The following is an 18,821-nucleotide window of genomic DNA, read 5'->3' on the forward strand; positions in this document are numbered from 1 at the left end:
ATGGTCACAGATATGATGTATTGGGTTATATGCATTATTTACCAAAGTACTTGCTACTTAGTTTAGGACAATTAAATAACTAGTAGTTTAGGACAACGAGGATTAAACAAAGAATTTGGCACACCCAGCGTTCCTATTTACTATCTTATCATATCTACAGATAACGTCATATCATTGGGCACACATTGTACCAACACTCCAGTCATAGACTACAATACTCGTCTACCTGCCGTTACCGCAAAAATTATCAAAAAGATAACAAATAATATGAATTTGTGAAAGTGTCGAACAATGGCTAACTTTAAATTAGCATTAATAGTTTTAGTAGTAAGTGTTAGTGTAATTGCACAGGACAATGTAAGTGAAACGGAAAGAACTGCTAATGAAGACGTTATTGAAGAGGCCCCAACAGGTGACGTAGAAGATAAATCTGAAAGCCCAGTAGATGATGCAGTGGAGGTAGTAGCGGAATCAATACAAGAAAAAAGCGGCAAATATCAACTATTAGAAGATGAGTTGATTGGAGATGTACCTAATAATTTGGAGGCCGTTGATTTGAGTGATATTCAGATTGAGAGGCAGATGCTAATACCCTCAACTACCTCTCAAACTAATACTGAGTATGGTAAGAAATATGTACATTAGTATTTAATGACTTAATTCTCGTCATCTTTGTTATGGAACAAAGGGAGCTAACAGGATTAACGTTTTTCATTTTGATCAGACGAATAGTAAGCATTGAAGTAATTTATCATTACAATACTTTAATGATTTAAAACTTGCAAGTGCAGGTACGTCAATGACTCAAATGATGAGTCATCTTAAATAGTGTTCTGCGTTACACTTACTCAATAATAAATACATATTGAATAGTTTGTTTCCAGTAATGCCTTCTTTATATGATTTTATGGATGAGTCGCTTTACGCGTCATTTTTATATGGAAACCTAAGATGAATTTAGGCTCGAAATGAAATTTATTGAGCTAATTATCGAAAACTACATTAGAAAAACGAGGCTAACTTACAATTTGGCAGTAGAAGTTTATGGCAAATAGTAAGTCGAACACAAAGTCCAAGAACACTCTTTACGTTAAAAATTGCTGAAACTAACAAATGAATATCAAATGACTTATTACATATATAATATGTAACGCTAATCCTATATATCACAACTAAGGTGAATTTTATTTAAGAGGCAGCATCGAGAAATAACAAACTCTAGTAAATTTATTATTTAGTTTAATGTGCTATCTTCATCAAATTCAACTGAACATTAAGAAGTTGACCCAAAATCTTATCCTTGAGTATACTCGCGATGAAATCATTCTTTTACTGTTATAAATTTTATACTAGGTACTTGTTTATCTGCCCTGATAAAGCCCTTATCATCACCTAATTAGCTTTGCTGTGTACGGTAAACCTACCTTTAAAACGTAACTTCATGTCAATCAAGTAGACTAAAAGCCCGTATATTATAATCACGTAAAAGTATGTGCAAATTTTATCTTAATCGATTTTGAAGCAATTAAAATTTTATTGGTTTATGCATAATTTGTTAAGCATTTTATATAAAATATATTAAGACCACTGTACTTGTCTTCATAGTTTGCTGATACTAGATACTGCAAATTCAATTAATAAAACTGCTTGAATGGAAGCTAAACAAAAACTACTTCTACTGTACTAAAGAGCTTTATTTTACTAATATTTCTTGTATTAAACCTAAACATAACAATCAAATATACAGTACTTAAAATTATCTTACCCTACATAGTAATCATAAAAATAATTTAAAAGAAAAATACAAATTCAAACAGTTTGGTCCCCTTTAACGCTGGCAGTATTTTCTTACTGTATTGCGATACTTATTCGTTGTGCACCAGTTCTATTGTCACCGGTACTAGGGGACAACATAAATCTTTTATTAGCCCCTGTGCACTTGAACCCCCAAGTTCAAGAGTCTCTACTCCAAAGGGCTATACTTAACTTTTTATTAGATTTTATTTTGTTTTCTGTCATGTTAATAATGAATTAAGTAATTAAACGATTTAAGGGGGTAGAAGACCTGCTATTCATAGAATTCTGTGTACCTTATTCATAGTTTAATCATTATGATAACAGACTGACTCACTCACATCAGAAAAATGCGTTGGGCGCAATCATTGTGCAAACAATTTCTGTACATCTAAACATGAATACAAATCGATTTGTCATGTATTTTGAGTGCGTAACTGAGTAAGATTTTTCGTATGTGGTTTTAAAATCAAACAAAATATTAGCTATCACATTATTTCCTGATTCCTAGGCGAATTTCTTATATGTCGTGGCACAATGACTTTTGTAATATCTGAAATAGTACAACTATTTCATCAATTTCGAAAAAAATGTAACATCGTAGGTTTGCAATATTTTAGGTTACGTCAAATTCCATGCCCTTTAGGCAGAAGGCAGTCCCACTCAGCGCTGCATACCTTCTCTTAATTTTGCTCTATATGTTTGTGCAATGCCAAATAAGTACACTTTAACAGAAATCAGAAATAAACGTGATTATCTGCTGCGATTTTTTTGCAATAGAGCCATGACATCTCATAATTTACAACGCTGATTGAATTAGGAATAGATATTAATTCTAAATATATGTACAAAACATCTAAGATGTTTTTTTTAATTAAAAAGGAAACATAACTGACACATAAAAGTAATCCTACAGCTAACATAAATTAATATAACAAAAAACAATAACTAACTTTAAAATATAATAACTAAAATATATTATTAAAAGGAGATTCTTTAGGCAAGGTTCCGAAGACGCTGGCAGCGTTTCCCCTTTGAAAAGCTATTCACTTGAGAGTTAGTCTCAGGTAAATACTAATAGTTGTACTGTGTGGTATATATATCCTGGAACAGTTCTGACGTCCTTTACGCACTAAAATGCATTTAAAATTGCGTCCCCCTGCTTTTGGCGTCCTACGTTTGCATATTCTATGGGCTTCAGACTTTCGTTTGGTATAGAATTTGTCTAATAATGAAGACAAATGCTATTGGAACACATCGACGCAAAACTAGGTAACTAAACTGATGTAAATTTCCTAAATTTGCGTGCATGCGAGACGCCGAAATGGAACTGGGATGTAAATATAATAATATATATTATCCCACCCCCACAAAGTATTTTAAGGTACTGTGCGCTGTCTATACGTACTTTCAACTAAAGGTTTCCCGTCACCGTGACGAAATTAAATTTATAATAATAAAACGTAGCTTCAATCCATTTAAAAAGTGTTTTCTTAATGTGTAAAAGCTTTGTTAACGAAAGACATTACTAAAGGTTTCCTATTTCACGTAGTCGCGGGAAATATCTAAGATATCTATCTATCTGAATAATATTTACTTAAACAGGTAGAATTTCTACAAATAAGCTAGCTTTGTGAAGAATCGATAAGCTATCAATGTTATCGGTGACTGGCTTTGATATACCCTAACAACACTGTTTGTTCAACTTCAACGAATCGTTACTGATTAGTGTTTGATACAGAAAATTTATTTTATTATAAATAGTATAATCTTGACTTTGTCATACGTTTTATATTCGATACAAAAAAATATTAAAATTTACTTTATGTTTTCTCTAAAAACATGCGTAACGCTGAAGGCTGTTTTTGTTTTATTATAAATCATTTTAAAATTATAAATTAGATTCTCGGGATAAAAGTCAGTAGATTAATAATAATAATAATTTTTATGGACATTACACAATAAATAAGAATGAAATACATATCAGCTTACTTAATTTATTAAATACTACATACTCAAAAACCAGTATGAAAATGTTTGCTAAGTAATGGGTATAAGAAACATAAAACAAAGTTTAATTAATGGAGAAATAAAAACTGCGTGAAAGTGCGGAAAAGATCCATATCCCATATTGAATCGATATTTACGAAATAATGACTATCCCCTAACACCTCTAGTCTCTAAGAAAATCGTGACATAAATTCATATGAAACTATTTGAGATATAAACAAACTTTTAATATTTGTAGCTCACATTGATGGCAGAGTACTTCCCTCAGTAAGTTACCAGAACAATGGCCAGCCCTACGTCATCACGCCGCAGCGGCTGCAGCAAATACGTAGTAACTTCATGTACTGGTTCTACGACCAGGGGGGCAACGAGAACATTGGAGATTACCAACGTGATATACACACGTCTACCCCACAAATTCACAAGAACTTCAATTTCCAACTACCTTTCTTTGGCTTCCGATTTAATTATACCAGGGTAAGTGTTCAAGGAATAGCTATTAAATGTCTTGAAGAAGACAAACATTTTTCTAACTTATAGTAAGTGTTAAGTGTTACGCAGTCTTGGCCTAGCGTGCGTCGTAGTTTCCATCCCCGGCTGTGCACCAATGGACTTTCTGTCTATGTACGCATTTAACATTCGCTGGAACGGTGTGAAATGTGTGAAAGAAAACATCCTGAAAAAACCGTGCCTTAGACGCAAAAAATCGATCATGGGACGGGACGGGATCATGACCATGATCATGAAAAAGATACACAAATCTGAGGCCTGACTTGAAAAGGTTCTAGCGCCACTGGGATTTTTTAATAGTAATACAGTAACGGGGAAAGTTTATAGGTAGTTTATTGCCCAATATGTAACATAAAAATTATACAATTTTTTCTAGCGTTATAGCTTCTTTCTTTTTACAGTTATCCATGAACGGTTATATCTACTTCAGCGACCCGCCAGACCACTACACCTACCCACTCTCCTTCCCAGTACGAGATTGGCCTACTGTAAATGACCCCTCGTTCATTGGTATCTTCTTCAGCAAATGCCGTATTGGAAGTCAGCGACCAGAGGACCCTGATCAGCGGAGACCTGGAGTTTATTTCAGAATGGATAGAGATTTGCAGGTATACTTCTATTCCAATCACTTAACATTTTTTAGTAACAGTAACTTAACTTCTATGCTATGCGAACCGCTATGATGGCATATTAGCCACTTTAAAAATATTTATTATAAACAATTTTATCACTAAAGTATACACTCGTATTAATCTAAGTGTCAGAGTCTTAGTATGGCTCCCGCATGTCAGAATTCGGAAAGGTATGTAATGCTTTTCATTATTCAGACAAGGACTGATCAACTTGGAGTAGAAATGCGGGAACGAGTGACCTGGGACATCCGCGAAGGTGTTATTGGTTCTGAGACATTTTTCCCAAAACACGCAATCACTATCACTTGGAAAAACATGTCCTTCGCTGGGGGAATAGATAACTCTCTCTTTATGGTATGTGCTCTTTAGATATATAGTATATATAATGAAAAATCAAATTATTATTAGTAATTTCGAATTCCGCGAATATAGATTTCATTAAAAGCTTTCTTTTTAGACAAACACTTTCCAAATGATCTTAGCTACTGATGAAGTTTTTACATACGCTATATTTAACTACCTTGAAATCAACTGGAGCTCACACACTGAGGCTGGTGGTGATACTACCACTGGAGAGGGTGGTGTACCGGCATACGTAAGTATTTTATTATTCGTAAATTTTATTTTCAGGAGTATCTTTTTCATTTATAGAATTTGTATATTTTTTTAATGATTGTACAAACACACATTTTTGAGCGTACTAATTTATTTTATGCCGCTCTGCTCAAAAGAGAAAACTCAAACTGTTACTAATGTCTGAACGTATATGTTGTGACCCTCTTTCCCTTAAGCTTGAGAAGAGTATATTGATGATATTACAACTGTGACCTTTCAGATTGGTTTCAATGCTGGTAACGGTACACGTAGTTATGAATACAAGCCGTATTCTCAGGCGTCAGTACTTAGAGATCTGACAGGCAGAGGATGGGCGAATGGTTTTCCAGGTCGGCATATATTTAGGATCGACGAAAACATGTTGATGGGAACTTGTAATAAGGATATTGGTAAGATTATTTAGACAACTCTCAGTTCAGTACACATTTATTTATTTAAATAATCTGTATGGTTTGCTCAACGACTCATGTTACTTAACAAAAGAAGAGCAAAGATAACAAAAAGAAAAATAAATCAGTGGCCTACTTCTTAGGTCTGGGCCTGAGATTTGTGTATCTGTTTCATGATCTTTTATCAATCTAATAGGCAAGTATGAGTCTCCAGCCTGACACACGCCGTCGACTTTTTGAGTTTAATGCAAGCCGGTTTTTCTCCGTTCGCGCGAATGTTAAATGCTGTTAGAAAGATAATTCATTCGTGCTCGCTGAACCTACGAAATCAGGGATGTAGGTCGCAAGCTTAAGCCACTAAGACACTGCTCAAAGCAAAAAGAAAACTTGAGTAAAGTCATATTCACAATGAGGTTTATAACATCTTTGCTTATATACACATTGAAAATCCTGCCGTTACATGAGTGTTTTCTACTGTGTTTAGAGATTTAGAATTTCGCTGTTTTACGAAAATTTAATTTCATAAGCAGAATACAAAGGAATAAGTCTCTAGTCTTTAATAAATCATAGAAAAACGGCCTAGTAATTTCAAGTTAAAGAACTCACATTAATGGAATGAATCAGTTCGAAGGCGGTTTTTATCAACTATGTGCGCCGGTCTTCACTTTAAAGATTCGCGAACCTACGACTCTCGCCTTAAGGTTTTACTTTGTTTCACTTGAATTGCGTGTTGACGTCATGAGTGTAGTGTATCTTTACAAGATAATGCATATTCATACGGAACTCTTTACTAAAACCCCTATGCACTGGACTCTTATAAACTATTTAGTAAAAATAAGTTATTTAATTTTACAGATGGTGCCAACCTGCCTTTAATGTTTGCTCCGGAGTCCGGTAACATGCTTGGCGGTACAATAGTCAACATAACAGGCCCCTGTTTCAATCCGAACGATCGAATCACTTGCAGATTCGACACAGAATCCGTTCCCGGTGCTGTCGTTGATGTGAATAGAGCAATTTGTGTTCAACCAATGTTTTACCACAATGGTTATGCAAGATTCGAAATATCTATAAACAATGAACCCTTCAAATGGAAAGGAAAGTTTTTTGTTGGTAAGTTTAATGATAAATATATATCAGTTTTGTATCGCGCATATACAACGACCAATATTTAGGCCTTTACTTGTTTAAGCTATTGCGGAATATGGTTAGAAGGAGCATTAAGAATATTTATACCGGTGATGTATCACCTGCATCATGAGCATGCCTTACATAGATACATATATACATTACATACCTTCACTCTTACTCTAACACATCAAAATAAAAATACTGTTTTTTTTTTAGAAAATGTAAAACATGTAGGTAGTTCCCAATACTTTTATTGTTTTTCGAAGTAATCTCCGTTCCTCTTTACACATCGTCGCGTTCGATGGAACCACTGAGAAAAGCAGTAGGCCCATGCTTCCTTAGGGGGTTTCGCTTCTATGGCATTTACATTACTTCCATTACTTCTCGTAAAGCGAATACCTCGAATTTTATCTTTAGTTAGTATTAATGAAAGTCACAGGGCGCCAGGTCAGAACTGTATCGCGGATGACTCATTATCTCGACACCTGCCATAGTCAAATATTCACCAGTCCATGCGAAGGCGTTTCTGATCGTCGGTTAAAGTATAGTAAACTCATCTGGTACAAAGCTTCCTGACGCCTAAATGTTCGTGCAATATTTTTTAACTAGACTCATACCAATGCCTAGGATTGCCCGTATCTGCTGTTAGGTCACTCTCTTATCTTCCTCTATGATGCGTCGCACAGTACTGATGTTATCTTCAGTAGTCGCTGTTAAAGGACGTCCCTCAGCCGCCAATTCACAAAAACAAATGACAAATGAATGCAATCTACTACATTAGGTTACCAAAAAGTTCTAAAATGACAATTCCAAAAACCATTTCACTAGCAATGTTTCTAACTGCCCCGTTCTAAACATTTTCAGTGTTACCCAAGAATTACTTAGTTAAAAGTATTTATTATTTTTATTGATTTCGTAAATGTTTGAACTTTTTTGTAAATATTATGTATTCCATCTTTGGCTATATTTAAGTGCAATTGTTTGTTTTTATATATAATTTATGTTAGCTGTAGGATTAATAATTAAAAAAATAGTAATAAGAAATAAAAAAATTGCAACACACTCAATTACATAGTAATAAATATACCCATCAAATTACTCACATTACACGCATGCTTATACAACTATAGATGTAGATGTAACACTAAAACAGGTCACACTTTTACCTCGGGGCCTCAGATTTCAGTATCTGTTTCATGATCATTTGTCAATCTAATTAGGCAAGTAGGTGATCAGCCTCCTGTGCCTGACACAGACTTTTTAGGTTTAAGCAAGAGGCTTTCTTTCACCGTTCGATAGTAAGTTAAATGCAGACATAGAAAGAAAGTCTACTGGTGGACAGCCGGAGATCGAACCCAGGGATAAGAGTCGCACGCTGAAGCCGCTAAACCAACATTGCTCTATCTCGCATATAGTAGTTAATACAAAAATAAATTGATATTGTATGTCTTTAATGTTAAGATATTCTTTCTATAAATGTGTTTGATAATTTCAGAGACACCCGCAACAGCTCAGGAGAAAATCTTCTTCACCGACAATGCCGTCCACGAGAGGTATCCTCCCGAAGTCCGCATAACCTGGGATCGATTTAACTTAACAAGCAATCTGAACGTTCAGCTGCAAATAGGGTTGTGGGGATATAAGGAAGTCACTATCAGGCCTCAATTGGAATTCATTGACATGATAGAAGTAGGAGTGGCTAATACAGGAGAATACGTAATCAACCCCCAAAACTTCAGGAATAGAGATAATCTTATTCACAATGATATGCAATTTGGGTTCTTACAAATCAATTTGACGACTCCAGAAGTTTATAAGGGCGTTTCTATTTCTCCGTAAGTATTTACTATGGTAAAGTTTTTTAAAAGAGCAGTGATGGCCAAGTGGTTTCAACGTGCAAATCTCATGCCTGGGGTCGTTGGTTCGATCCCCGGCAGTACATCAACTTACAATCAATGTTGTATGCTTGTACTGTGAAGGAAAACATCGTGAGGAAATCGGCATGCCTTAAACCTAAAAGGTCGACGGTGTGTGTCAGTCACAGAAGGTGCTACTTGCCTATTAATGCCGCAAGGTACGCGATAAACTAAACAACAACCTTAGATAAATTATGTAATTAATTCTCGTGGTAATAAAATTAAAGAACTAAGTGTTTTAACCTTGTAATTTATATATCATATTTATACGGTTACTATTATATGTAATTTTTATATTCCTGTACCACAAAGAACGGTTCGGTGTCCTTCGATACATTGTTTATACTAAACTAATAAATCCTGAGCACATACCTTGTTACGATGTATCCTTATTAAGAAGAAAAGCACACAATTGTCCGTCGTAAGGATTTGTATTAGTTTGGGAATATTATGAGAGGTTAGACTAACACTGATCAAACTTGCCTCACAATAGGTCACAAAACGCACAAAACTCTCACTATAAAATTATAAATTGTGGACGTAACTATTAACGAAAAGGTCTAATCAAAATAAATATACGACTGACATAAAGTAAAACTAAACAGCGACTCACAAAAAATGTGACGATCGGGCGAGTAAAAAGTATTAAACTAAATTATGTAATTGTCTCATTAAGTCTGAAGTTTTAACTAAAGGACTGATCTCACTCCTTTTATCCGTCCCCGTAATTAGTAATAGCATATAACGTGTACATTTGACCAATAAGCACTTGAGTGAAATTCCTCATACATACTCATCCATTGTCGTATCTTTTCAGAGTACTATGGAGTAGACCAATACCACTCGGTTGGTACTTTGCTCCCCAATGGGAAAGGCTGTACGGTCAACGGTGGGCGAACTCTTTATGTAATAACTGGCTGAGAAATGACCGTTTCTTGAAGAACTTTGCATCCCAAGTTTGGGTCTGTCCCTGTACTATGGAGCATGCTCTTTTGGATAAAGGAAGATTTTTACCAGACCCAAGTTGCGACAAAGATACCAATCCCACTTGTAGATACCACTGGGGTGCTATACATTGTGTTAGGAGCGCATCCCCGAGGTAATTAATACCTAAACTAATATCGTAATATTTATTCATTTTTTTTAAATGAATATGAAAATGAAATACGTGTTTCAGTCCTGAAGGATCAGGTCAACAATGTTGTTACGACAAGAATGGATTCCTAATGTTGTCGTACGATCAAATGTGGGGTTCCAGACCACATAGATCACACGACTTCGGTTTCACTCCCTACAACGAGGCTAATAAGGTAACCATTTTAGTTTACCCATACACTTACAAATATTTTTGAGTAGGTGTAAATAAAAAACTAAACGAAGTAACCCTATCATACATTATGTTTTAGGTGCCTTCTTTATCTCATTGGTTCCATGATATGATTCCCTTCTACCAATGCTGTATGTGGCAGGAAGAGCAGGCTGTAGGCTGTGAGACCTTCAGGTAATACAAAAACGTTTGATTTAGCTATGATCAGTTAACTTTAACATAGCATGTTATTCATTTTTTTTAAACTCCTTTAACAATCATTAACGCGACTTTTTCGGACTCGAAGTTTCCATTACTTATCAGGAGTCACCGAGAGACTTTTGTTTTCACATAATTTTTACCAATTTTGATTCAATTTCTTTATCGCGTATCTTGTTTGTTAACCGCGCGTACTACTGTATCTTATTAATTTCTCTAAAACTAAAAAGTCTTTCCACTTGTTTAGATTCGAACGCCGTCCCTCACAAGATTGTGTTGCTTATCAGTCGCCAGGAGTCGCTGGTGTATTCGGTGATCCTCACATTGTGACGTTTGATGATCTTCAGTACACATTCAATGGAAAAGGTAATAAATAAATCTTTAGTTTTAAACACGTTGTCGTTAACAAACTAAATGTTAAATTAACATTTTAAAGAAATCGTGAGCGCATCGTAAACAGAAGTTGCAAGCCTAAATTGTGGACTCAGTTTCCTCACTTGGACTGTCAAGGAGGAGGTCCGTTGAGCGTAAAGTCCTGGCTAACTAAGCCAGCCTCACTCCTTCCAAAAGCACAGAAGCCTCTTGGGCACTCTGCAGGTTTCACAGAGCGACCTCACTGATCCTCGAATCAATCTAATAGTCATGTCGTTCCAGGTGAATACGTCTTGGTTAGGGTTGATGAACCTCAGTTAAAATTGGATGTTCAAGGACGATTTGAGCAAGTATCAAGGAACATATACGGGCCAGTTAACGCTACGCATATAACATCCATTGTCTCCGCTTCTAATAATTCAGTTCCTATTGAAGTAAGTCATTAATTGAAATACGTTTCAGTATTTAATGGTCAGGTTGATTAAGTTGCCGAATGTCTCTAACAGCCGATACAAGATTTAATCATTAGTTAGATATTATTTTGAAACTGGAGAATTAAAAATGGAAAAAGGAAGATGTAACAGTGGCGTGTTTCATTCCTTATCGTCGAGACTAACATATGTTACTTTATTAAGGATTTTAAAGTCTTAAAATTATAATTTATTTTCAACACACAAATATACAGTATTTACAATATTCTTAACCTTACTTATTAATTACATTACATCATAATAATTTAAAATTGATAAATAGAAAATTAAAAAGTTTGGTCCCTGTGGCAGTGTACCTTCATTACTGGCATTTCCTCGCCGTATTTAATAAATGGTGATGTATATCTAAACAGAAAACTCATTTATATTTTTCCATCCAACAGGTGCGTCTTCGGCCACAGCACTCACAATGGCGCTATCGTTTAGATGTCTTCGCTGATGGGAAACGTATCTTCTTCGACCGGCCAGCTCTTCGAGTTCAATACTTTCCAGGTAAATAAACATAACAGCAATTAATTACCGTTTTATTCGAACACTAGTTCTGCCCAGCCGTTTCCCCTGTGTCCTCGCTCGTATATAGATGTTATATATCCCTCATTGATAAATTATCCAACATAAAAATAATTCTTCAATGCAAACCATTATTATTAGCGCATTCAAACAATCTCTTCAGTACGAAGCATTCTGTTCACCTGATACGTGCATGACAACTCTGTAACTTCCAACAGCGGCAGCTGTACCCCGACGTTTTGTATGCAATTTCGATGTAGTTTATTCAATAACCAACATGCTTATGTCATCTTGGCATCACGCGGCATAAAATCTCAATCCTAATGATGTGACTATCATCGCTGTTAGACGTTACAGAGTACTGGCAATTGAAATTGTTATCCATGCTAACATAAATGTCTCGTGGTTATTAAAATCTTTCTTTCTCAGGTGTGACAGTGTATCAACCCATGTACATTCTCAACCAATCGGAAATCGTTATTATGTTTTCTTCCGGGGCTGGTGTCGAGGTTGTTGAGAATAAAGGCTACATGACTTCCAGAGTATATCTCCCTTGGACTTATATGGTAAGGCTTATTATTAAATCGTAAGTAATAGTGAAATAATCAATAGAAAAAGAATTGTTAATCACCTATTAGCATTAGACCATGGATAATTGATTCTAAAGGGGGGAAATTCGGAAATGGACTAGACGTGTTTCATTATGTTTTTTTTAATTTACTTACTATGTTTCGATAACAATTTTCTAGCGATTTCCTATTAAGTTTTAAGATTAAGTGAAAAATTCAATTCTTATATTTAAATGATGTATGTTATATGTTATTAGTCTTATGTACCGACATAAGACTTTTAGAAAGGCTAAAGTGGGGGACATGACACAAAGAAGGTTGGGGCACACTGCATAAGTGAATGAGTATTTCTGAAGTGATTTTCTTATTTTTTGTAAATTTTATAATCACAGCAATTGTCATGTATTTTGAAAGATATATTGAAACCTATTGGTACATTTGAAAGTGCTTTATGTAGTGTACTGTAATGCATAAACAAACAATCAGTATCAGTAATGTTTGAATGTCTAAACTGTTAACTTGATTTTAATATATCTTGTGGATTTTTATTTACCGATTTTAAACCGAATAACTTAGGAACGGCTTTAAAAGGTTGTTCATTTAATTATGTAACAATTCTTTAATAATATAACTTCTAGTATTTCAAACGAATTGTTATAGAATCGAACTCGAGGATTATTTGGAAATTGGTCACTGGATATCAACGACGACTTCATGAAACCGGATGGAAGTTTGGCAACTGTCGATCTCAACAACTTCCAAAGTGCACATCGAGAGTTTGCTCAATATTGTAAGTGTAACATAAAATTTCTGAACATGCAATATTCAAAATGGGAGGTTGGTCCTTCTTCTGAAAGCTTTAAGCAATGGTGATAATGGTATGTAACTAATTCATAATAGACGAATTGCGGCATATTTGGACGAGTTAGTTTTTTGAAAATTATTTTAAAGAAAAACAGCTCAATATAATTACTTTAAATTATTAAGCTTTATTAACATAAAAAAAACCAAAAACGTGATTTGACATCATAAATTATATTCATTTTTATCTATCTGTATAGATATATAGATTTACAAGCCTTAGTTTTCTAGGTATTAAAAAAAACTAATATTACTAAAAATGCTGATCTCCGTTGTTTTGTTTGACACGTTTTGACATTATTCAAATCTCTACCCAGTAGATTGGTTTCAATTCACAGGAATTTTTCATTGTTCCTTGTTTACTTCAGTCTCCCAAGTTTAATGTGTTTCTAACCTGTTAATAAACATTTTAACTATTCCAGGGCAACTCACGGATCGAGAACAAAAAGATATAGGAGTCGCAATGTTTACACGTGAATACGGACGAACAGCAGCTTACTACAACGATAACCAATTCATACCGAACTTTATAAAGGAACCAGCCAACTTCTTACCAGCAAACCGTTCGCAAGATGTCGCAAGAGCTATAGAAATATGCCAAGATTCTTATCAGTGTCGATATGACTATGGAATGACCCTGAACAGAGACATGGCTGAATTTACGAAGAATTATTTGGCATCTATTGTAAGTAGCGTCCTTGGATTTGCAAAGATTATATTATATTTGGTTTTTATACTTCTATTAATATACAAAAAAAAAATTATTTATCTAACAAAAAGCCATGCGAGGGGGTCGATGGCTGGCCATGCGTCATACCCGTGAACGGGTGCTACTTCGACTTTCGACTATGCATTTGCCTCCCACGAGTAATGTAAGTGCGTGCTCCTATTTCACCATGGATCTTTGACAATCTGAGACAAATCTTTGTTTTCAAATTATTTCATTATTATTTATTACTTAAGATGTCATGTGGAACATGGTGTAATGGTTGCAGCTCCTTACAAACGTTGTGTAAAACAAAAAAAACTTGGCGATTAATAAGATGAGTGGCTTAGGGTTTGTTGTCAGTTCTTCTCTTCCGTTCTACGCCCTTGATTAGAGAACTGGCAGTCAATGTAAAATTAGAAGCATCTAATGTATATTTCTTTTTTTTGACGTTCATAAGTGTACATTGTGTTACCTATATGAATAAATGATTATTGACTTTGACTTCTGACTTTGATGATAGAGAAACTATGATTATTTGAATTGGCCCAACTCCAATTATTAACGCAACTGTAGTAAATTGGGGCTTTTTATTTCCAATAAACTTCGCTCAAGGCGTTTGCTTCGAGGTGCAAGAGTGCGGTCCGCCCTCACGACCCTAATTACGATTGCTCTATGGGACTGCCTGAGACGAGTTTTGTTGTGCCGGTTTAACTTATCCGCCCATATTGGGTATCCGTATAATGCTTTCGCTCAATAACGATATATGATTCTCGATGGAATTCGAACCCTGGGCCGAACTTAAGCAGAGTAACACGCAGAGTACGCATGAGGTAATAATGAACTTAGCATTATTACCTCATGCGTACACTGTTCATTACTGAACGTGGGAAAATCTTTACTGTCATCTACGCAATTTGTTGAAATTATCATTGAATGAATCATCTAAGGTCGTTAAGGCATGTTAAATATAAATATCTTACCGATTTACTTAAATACGTTAATTAGCCACACTTTAATATTCTACGACATGACGTCGATCCAGTTTCAGTAAAAATGATCACACCCAATTAGATTTCTTTGGGATGTAAGGAGTAGGCAGCGGTAGAACTGGACATCGTTATAGGCCATTGCGTTTTAGGAGAATTCTCGTAAAACGATTTTTTTAATTTAAAAATTACTAACACGAATGGAATAAAGTTTTTTAGTTTAATTTTATAACAACGCAGTGGAATGGTACGCAAAACAAACTATGAACTAGATAAATAAATAAAATAAATAAAAATATAACTTACGAGACATTATGACACCAAAACTTTATTAAATATTTTTTGTCATACTACTTTCAAGACTGGTGTTAATCGGCCGATCAGCTATTTCTGAACCTCTAATAAAAAGTCCATTGCACAGCCAACATTTAAAAACAAACAGTGGCGAATTGCTTTATGGTGGAGATTATGTGGGACATGGTGTGACTAGGCTAATATTGCTCTTCTATAACCCATAAATTTTCCAAAGGCATTTGTATTTTTACGTTATGTAAATTGATACCATGACACACATTTAATTGTCCTTTGAATATATCAGACGACTCCCATTGTTCTCTTAATTATGGTGCTTCATCAAGGTTTTATACGAATGCTTTAAAATTCAGTTTCTCACGGACCGTTGCAATGAAAATTGCATTTCTGTGATGAAAATTGTTACTGAGTATATTATTTTGTTTTAGACTAATATCAAGGAAACCAATGCACGGCGAGTTATCAGTTGCGGTATTCTGGAAACACCTCGGTTTGGACGAAAGAGTAACTTCTTCTTTACGCCTGGAACAAGGGTAAATATTTCATAGATTCTGTCTTCGTGTTCCAAAGTTTAACTTTGTGGTTAAAGGCTGAGGTTCAGTAACAAAACTAGCAAATTTTATTCATTATAGACTCTGTTATAAATTAGTAAATCGATTAAAAATTAAGCGTTAAATTTCATTCTTTAGGTAAACTTCGAATGTAATCAAAACTTCATATTAACCGGAGACAAGCGCAGAGTTTGCGAAGAAAACGGCAGATGGAATCTTCCCGACTACGGATACACTGAATGCTTACGTGAGTCTTTTAAAATATTCTTTTGAGCAATACTTTTTAGTTTTGATTTACATAGTCTCTAACAATACTTAAAAATACTTCTAATACCAGGTAACCAGGAATACTCACAACAAACGCTGTTCCTTACCTGGGGCATCATAGTGGCAATTATTGTACCGTTGGCTCTGCTAATTTGCCTTTGCTGGTTTTGGTGCTATTACAAACCCAAATCAGAAGGCAAAGAAGGCTTCCGCTTCGAAAATATACCGCGATCGAAATCCGCATCCCGTCTTAGTCTTAGATCACACTCAATGGGGAACATCACCGATACAATGAAATCATCAACTTTACATAGTCAGTATTCAGATAAACCAAAAACACCGGGCACCCCAACAGAAGAACCTATTAAACCCCTTATAGGTAGATCAGCCCCACCTCCTCCCAACGAACCCTTAGATGGTGAAACATCTGGCATAGGCTACACTGACTCAAACAAAAGTGATTCCAATAAATCTGATAAACCGTCTAGTTTAAAAAAACGCAGAGGTTACGATAAGACTTATAGAACTAATGAACCTTTACCAAATGCTCCAGAAGTTGAATTCCCTGAGAAACCTTGGGATTTATCTGAGGAAGACTTATTATCAATAACATCCCCATCTGACTCTGAGTCTAATAGAGATTCAACACTTACCCGCCCAGCTAAGGATATAGAGTTCCTGAAGCCTCGTCAAACTGGACGGCGTGTTCTTCCCAGTGAGTCTGGATATTCTACAAAGGAATCGGAAGATCCATATTCCCCTAAATATGATGGGCAAATTAGTCCTATTTCATCTCATTATTCACCTACTTATTCTGAAATCTATTCGCCCCCTATAAGTCCGACATCCGATATTAGTCCAAGGAATACTTACAATAATCCTGGATTACCAGAGCCTCCAAAGAGTGCTCCGGCAACTGAAATTAAAACATTTACTCTTCCACCACAAAGAGGCAAATCTGTTGAAACATTAATTGATCCACCAACTTCAGAATTGCCTACATTTAGTAGTAAGTCTACTATGGTATAGTTTTTATGTAGTTCCATCCCACTGAACAAATAACATTAAGCCTAATTTAGTATAATTATAGGAAGCCAAGTATGACAATTGGAGATTGGCTTAGATAATTGTTGATGCAAGATTTAATTTTATTATGCACTTGTACTAATCTAGAATCATAGTGTGATGTTCCTCAGTGATGTTGTTAATGTTTTTGAAATTTTATCAATATGTAAAATATAATAAACTGTTTAAAAATTTGACTAACACAGAGCGAGAGAATTTCTGTTCCTACGGTAGAATAATTTCACTATGACGATATCTCTTATAAGAAAGCAAGGATCAAGTTTGAATAGAAATTTTCTCGGTCATGTGGTTCTTTTATTAGTACCCATACTTGATACTTGCTTTCTTATCATTTATCTGAATGTAAACAAAGAAATTGGGGGCATATTATGAGGTGAGTTACAGATTTGTATCTAGATAAAATTGCTTAAAAGGTAGTATAGGACATTACACATGAGAACAAACATTTCGAAGTAAAGTCAATTTAAATAAATGTCATTCCATTATATACATTTTAATGAATGGAACTTAATTTATTCTAAATTAAATTTATTTACTCCAAATTTATTAATATTAACAATAACTATTATTTGTTAATTTGATCAAAAATAAAGTTAAAAATAAATTCTTCTTCTTCTTCGTTCTTAAATGGCGTGGACTTAGATTAGGTCATTCTCATAAGTCTCATAGATCTCATAGCTATTCTTTTAGGTCGTACTTTAATTTTCATTATAATAAAACACATGATTTTATAAGTGCTCATGCATTTGCTAATTTATCGTCCTCAGGTAACCAGGAGTACTCACAAAGGACCCTCGGTGCCACATGGGGAATTATTAGTGCTGTGATGGTACCAATCGCTATCATCATGATCTGTATTGGATGGAGAATCCTACTGAGAAAGAAGGAAGAGGAGAAAGAGGAACTTGCTTATCTAGAAAAGTGAGATATGTTTGTTATTGAAGCCATTTAGCGGGTTAGGTTCTAGGCGTTTCCAAATACAAGGATTTGCTGCTTCAACGACAACTCAAAAAATCTGGTCCCAACGTAACATTTATAGCACTAAACCACTCCAGGTGATAAAATTGTCCAAACGTTTTTATAAATAATAATGTTATAATTATATTTTCAGGACTCGTCAAATTGATCCAGATGAATCTGTCAAAATTAACTCTGATGATGATTCAATTCCTTACAAAAAAGACGTGACTGAAGACAGTCCTGAGCCCACAGAGCCCATGCAAAGTTACGCTTACGGACAACAACCTCAGGGATACCAAGGCTATCAGGAATCACCTCAGGAATACGCTTCAGAATCGCCTCAGGCGTTCGTCCAGGAACCTCAGCGGTATCCCGAAGGTCCTCAGCAGACTTTTACTCCTAACAGACCACAACCCTTGCAAAACATTCAACAGCCAGGAAGCCAATGGAGTGGCGAAACGGAAATAAATTAAAATTTATAGTTATAACTTTAACATTACTTTAGCTTAACGTATGACTTTTTATATTATATTATTGTCTACTTCTAATTAAAAATAATTATTATTGCTATTATTACTACACATTTGAATCAAACTAAATAAAATGATATAAACGCTTATCACCA

General features: G+C 35.0%; 1 protein-coding gene across 3 annotated transcripts; it reads left to right on the forward strand.

Annotated features, from left to right (window-relative positions):
* The first annotated feature begins 202 nt into the window (after window positions 1–202).
* Window positions 203–18,821, forward strand: LOC123708103 (protein mesh). Of its 3 annotated transcripts, XM_045658629.1 has the most exons (22): window positions 203–625; window positions 4,043–4,281; window positions 4,716–4,922; window positions 5,142–5,300; window positions 5,404–5,541; window positions 5,782–5,950; window positions 6,806–7,063; window positions 8,577–8,916; window positions 9,815–10,096; window positions 10,175–10,307; window positions 10,404–10,498; window positions 10,770–10,888; window positions 11,177–11,328; window positions 11,769–11,877; window positions 12,325–12,461; window positions 13,125–13,254; window positions 13,748–14,010; window positions 15,761–15,865; window positions 16,022–16,130; window positions 16,221–17,110; window positions 18,012–18,157; window positions 18,348–18,821. In XM_045658629.1, the coding sequence occupies exons 1-22, from the start codon at window positions 292–294 to the stop codon at window positions 18,667–18,669; spliced, it is 4,836 nt and encodes a 1,611-aa protein (XP_045514585.1). In that variant the 5' UTR covers window positions 203–291; the 3' UTR covers window positions 18,670–18,821. The 3 variants fall into 3 exon arrangements, with proteins under 3 accessions (XP_045514585.1, XP_045514575.1, XP_045514567.1); XM_045658619.1 differs by lacking the exon at window positions 16,221–17,110 and having other exon boundaries at window positions 18,004–18,157; XM_045658611.1 differs by lacking the exons at window positions 18,012–18,157; window positions 18,348–18,821 and having other exon boundaries at window positions 16,221–17,409.

Source organism: Pieris brassicae, chromosome 1, assembly GCF_905147105.1.
Source record: "Pieris brassicae chromosome 1, ilPieBrab1.1, whole genome shotgun sequence".
Lineage (NCBI taxonomy): Eukaryota > Metazoa > Arthropoda > Insecta > Lepidoptera > Pieridae > Pieris > Pieris brassicae.

Coding starts and splice junctions, on each gene's coding strand:
- LOC123708103 (XM_045658629.1), top strand. CDS start 292: ATGGCTAACTTTAAATTAGCATTAATAGTTTTAGTAGTAAGTGTTAGT. Junction 13,255..13,747: donor TCGAGAGTTTGCTCAATATT/GTAAGTGTAACA, acceptor TAACTATTCCAG/GGCAACTCACGGATCGAGAA. Junction 17,111..18,011: donor CACCACAAAGAGGCAAATCT/GTTGAAACATTA, acceptor TCAGGTAACCAG/GAGTACTCACAAAGGACCCT.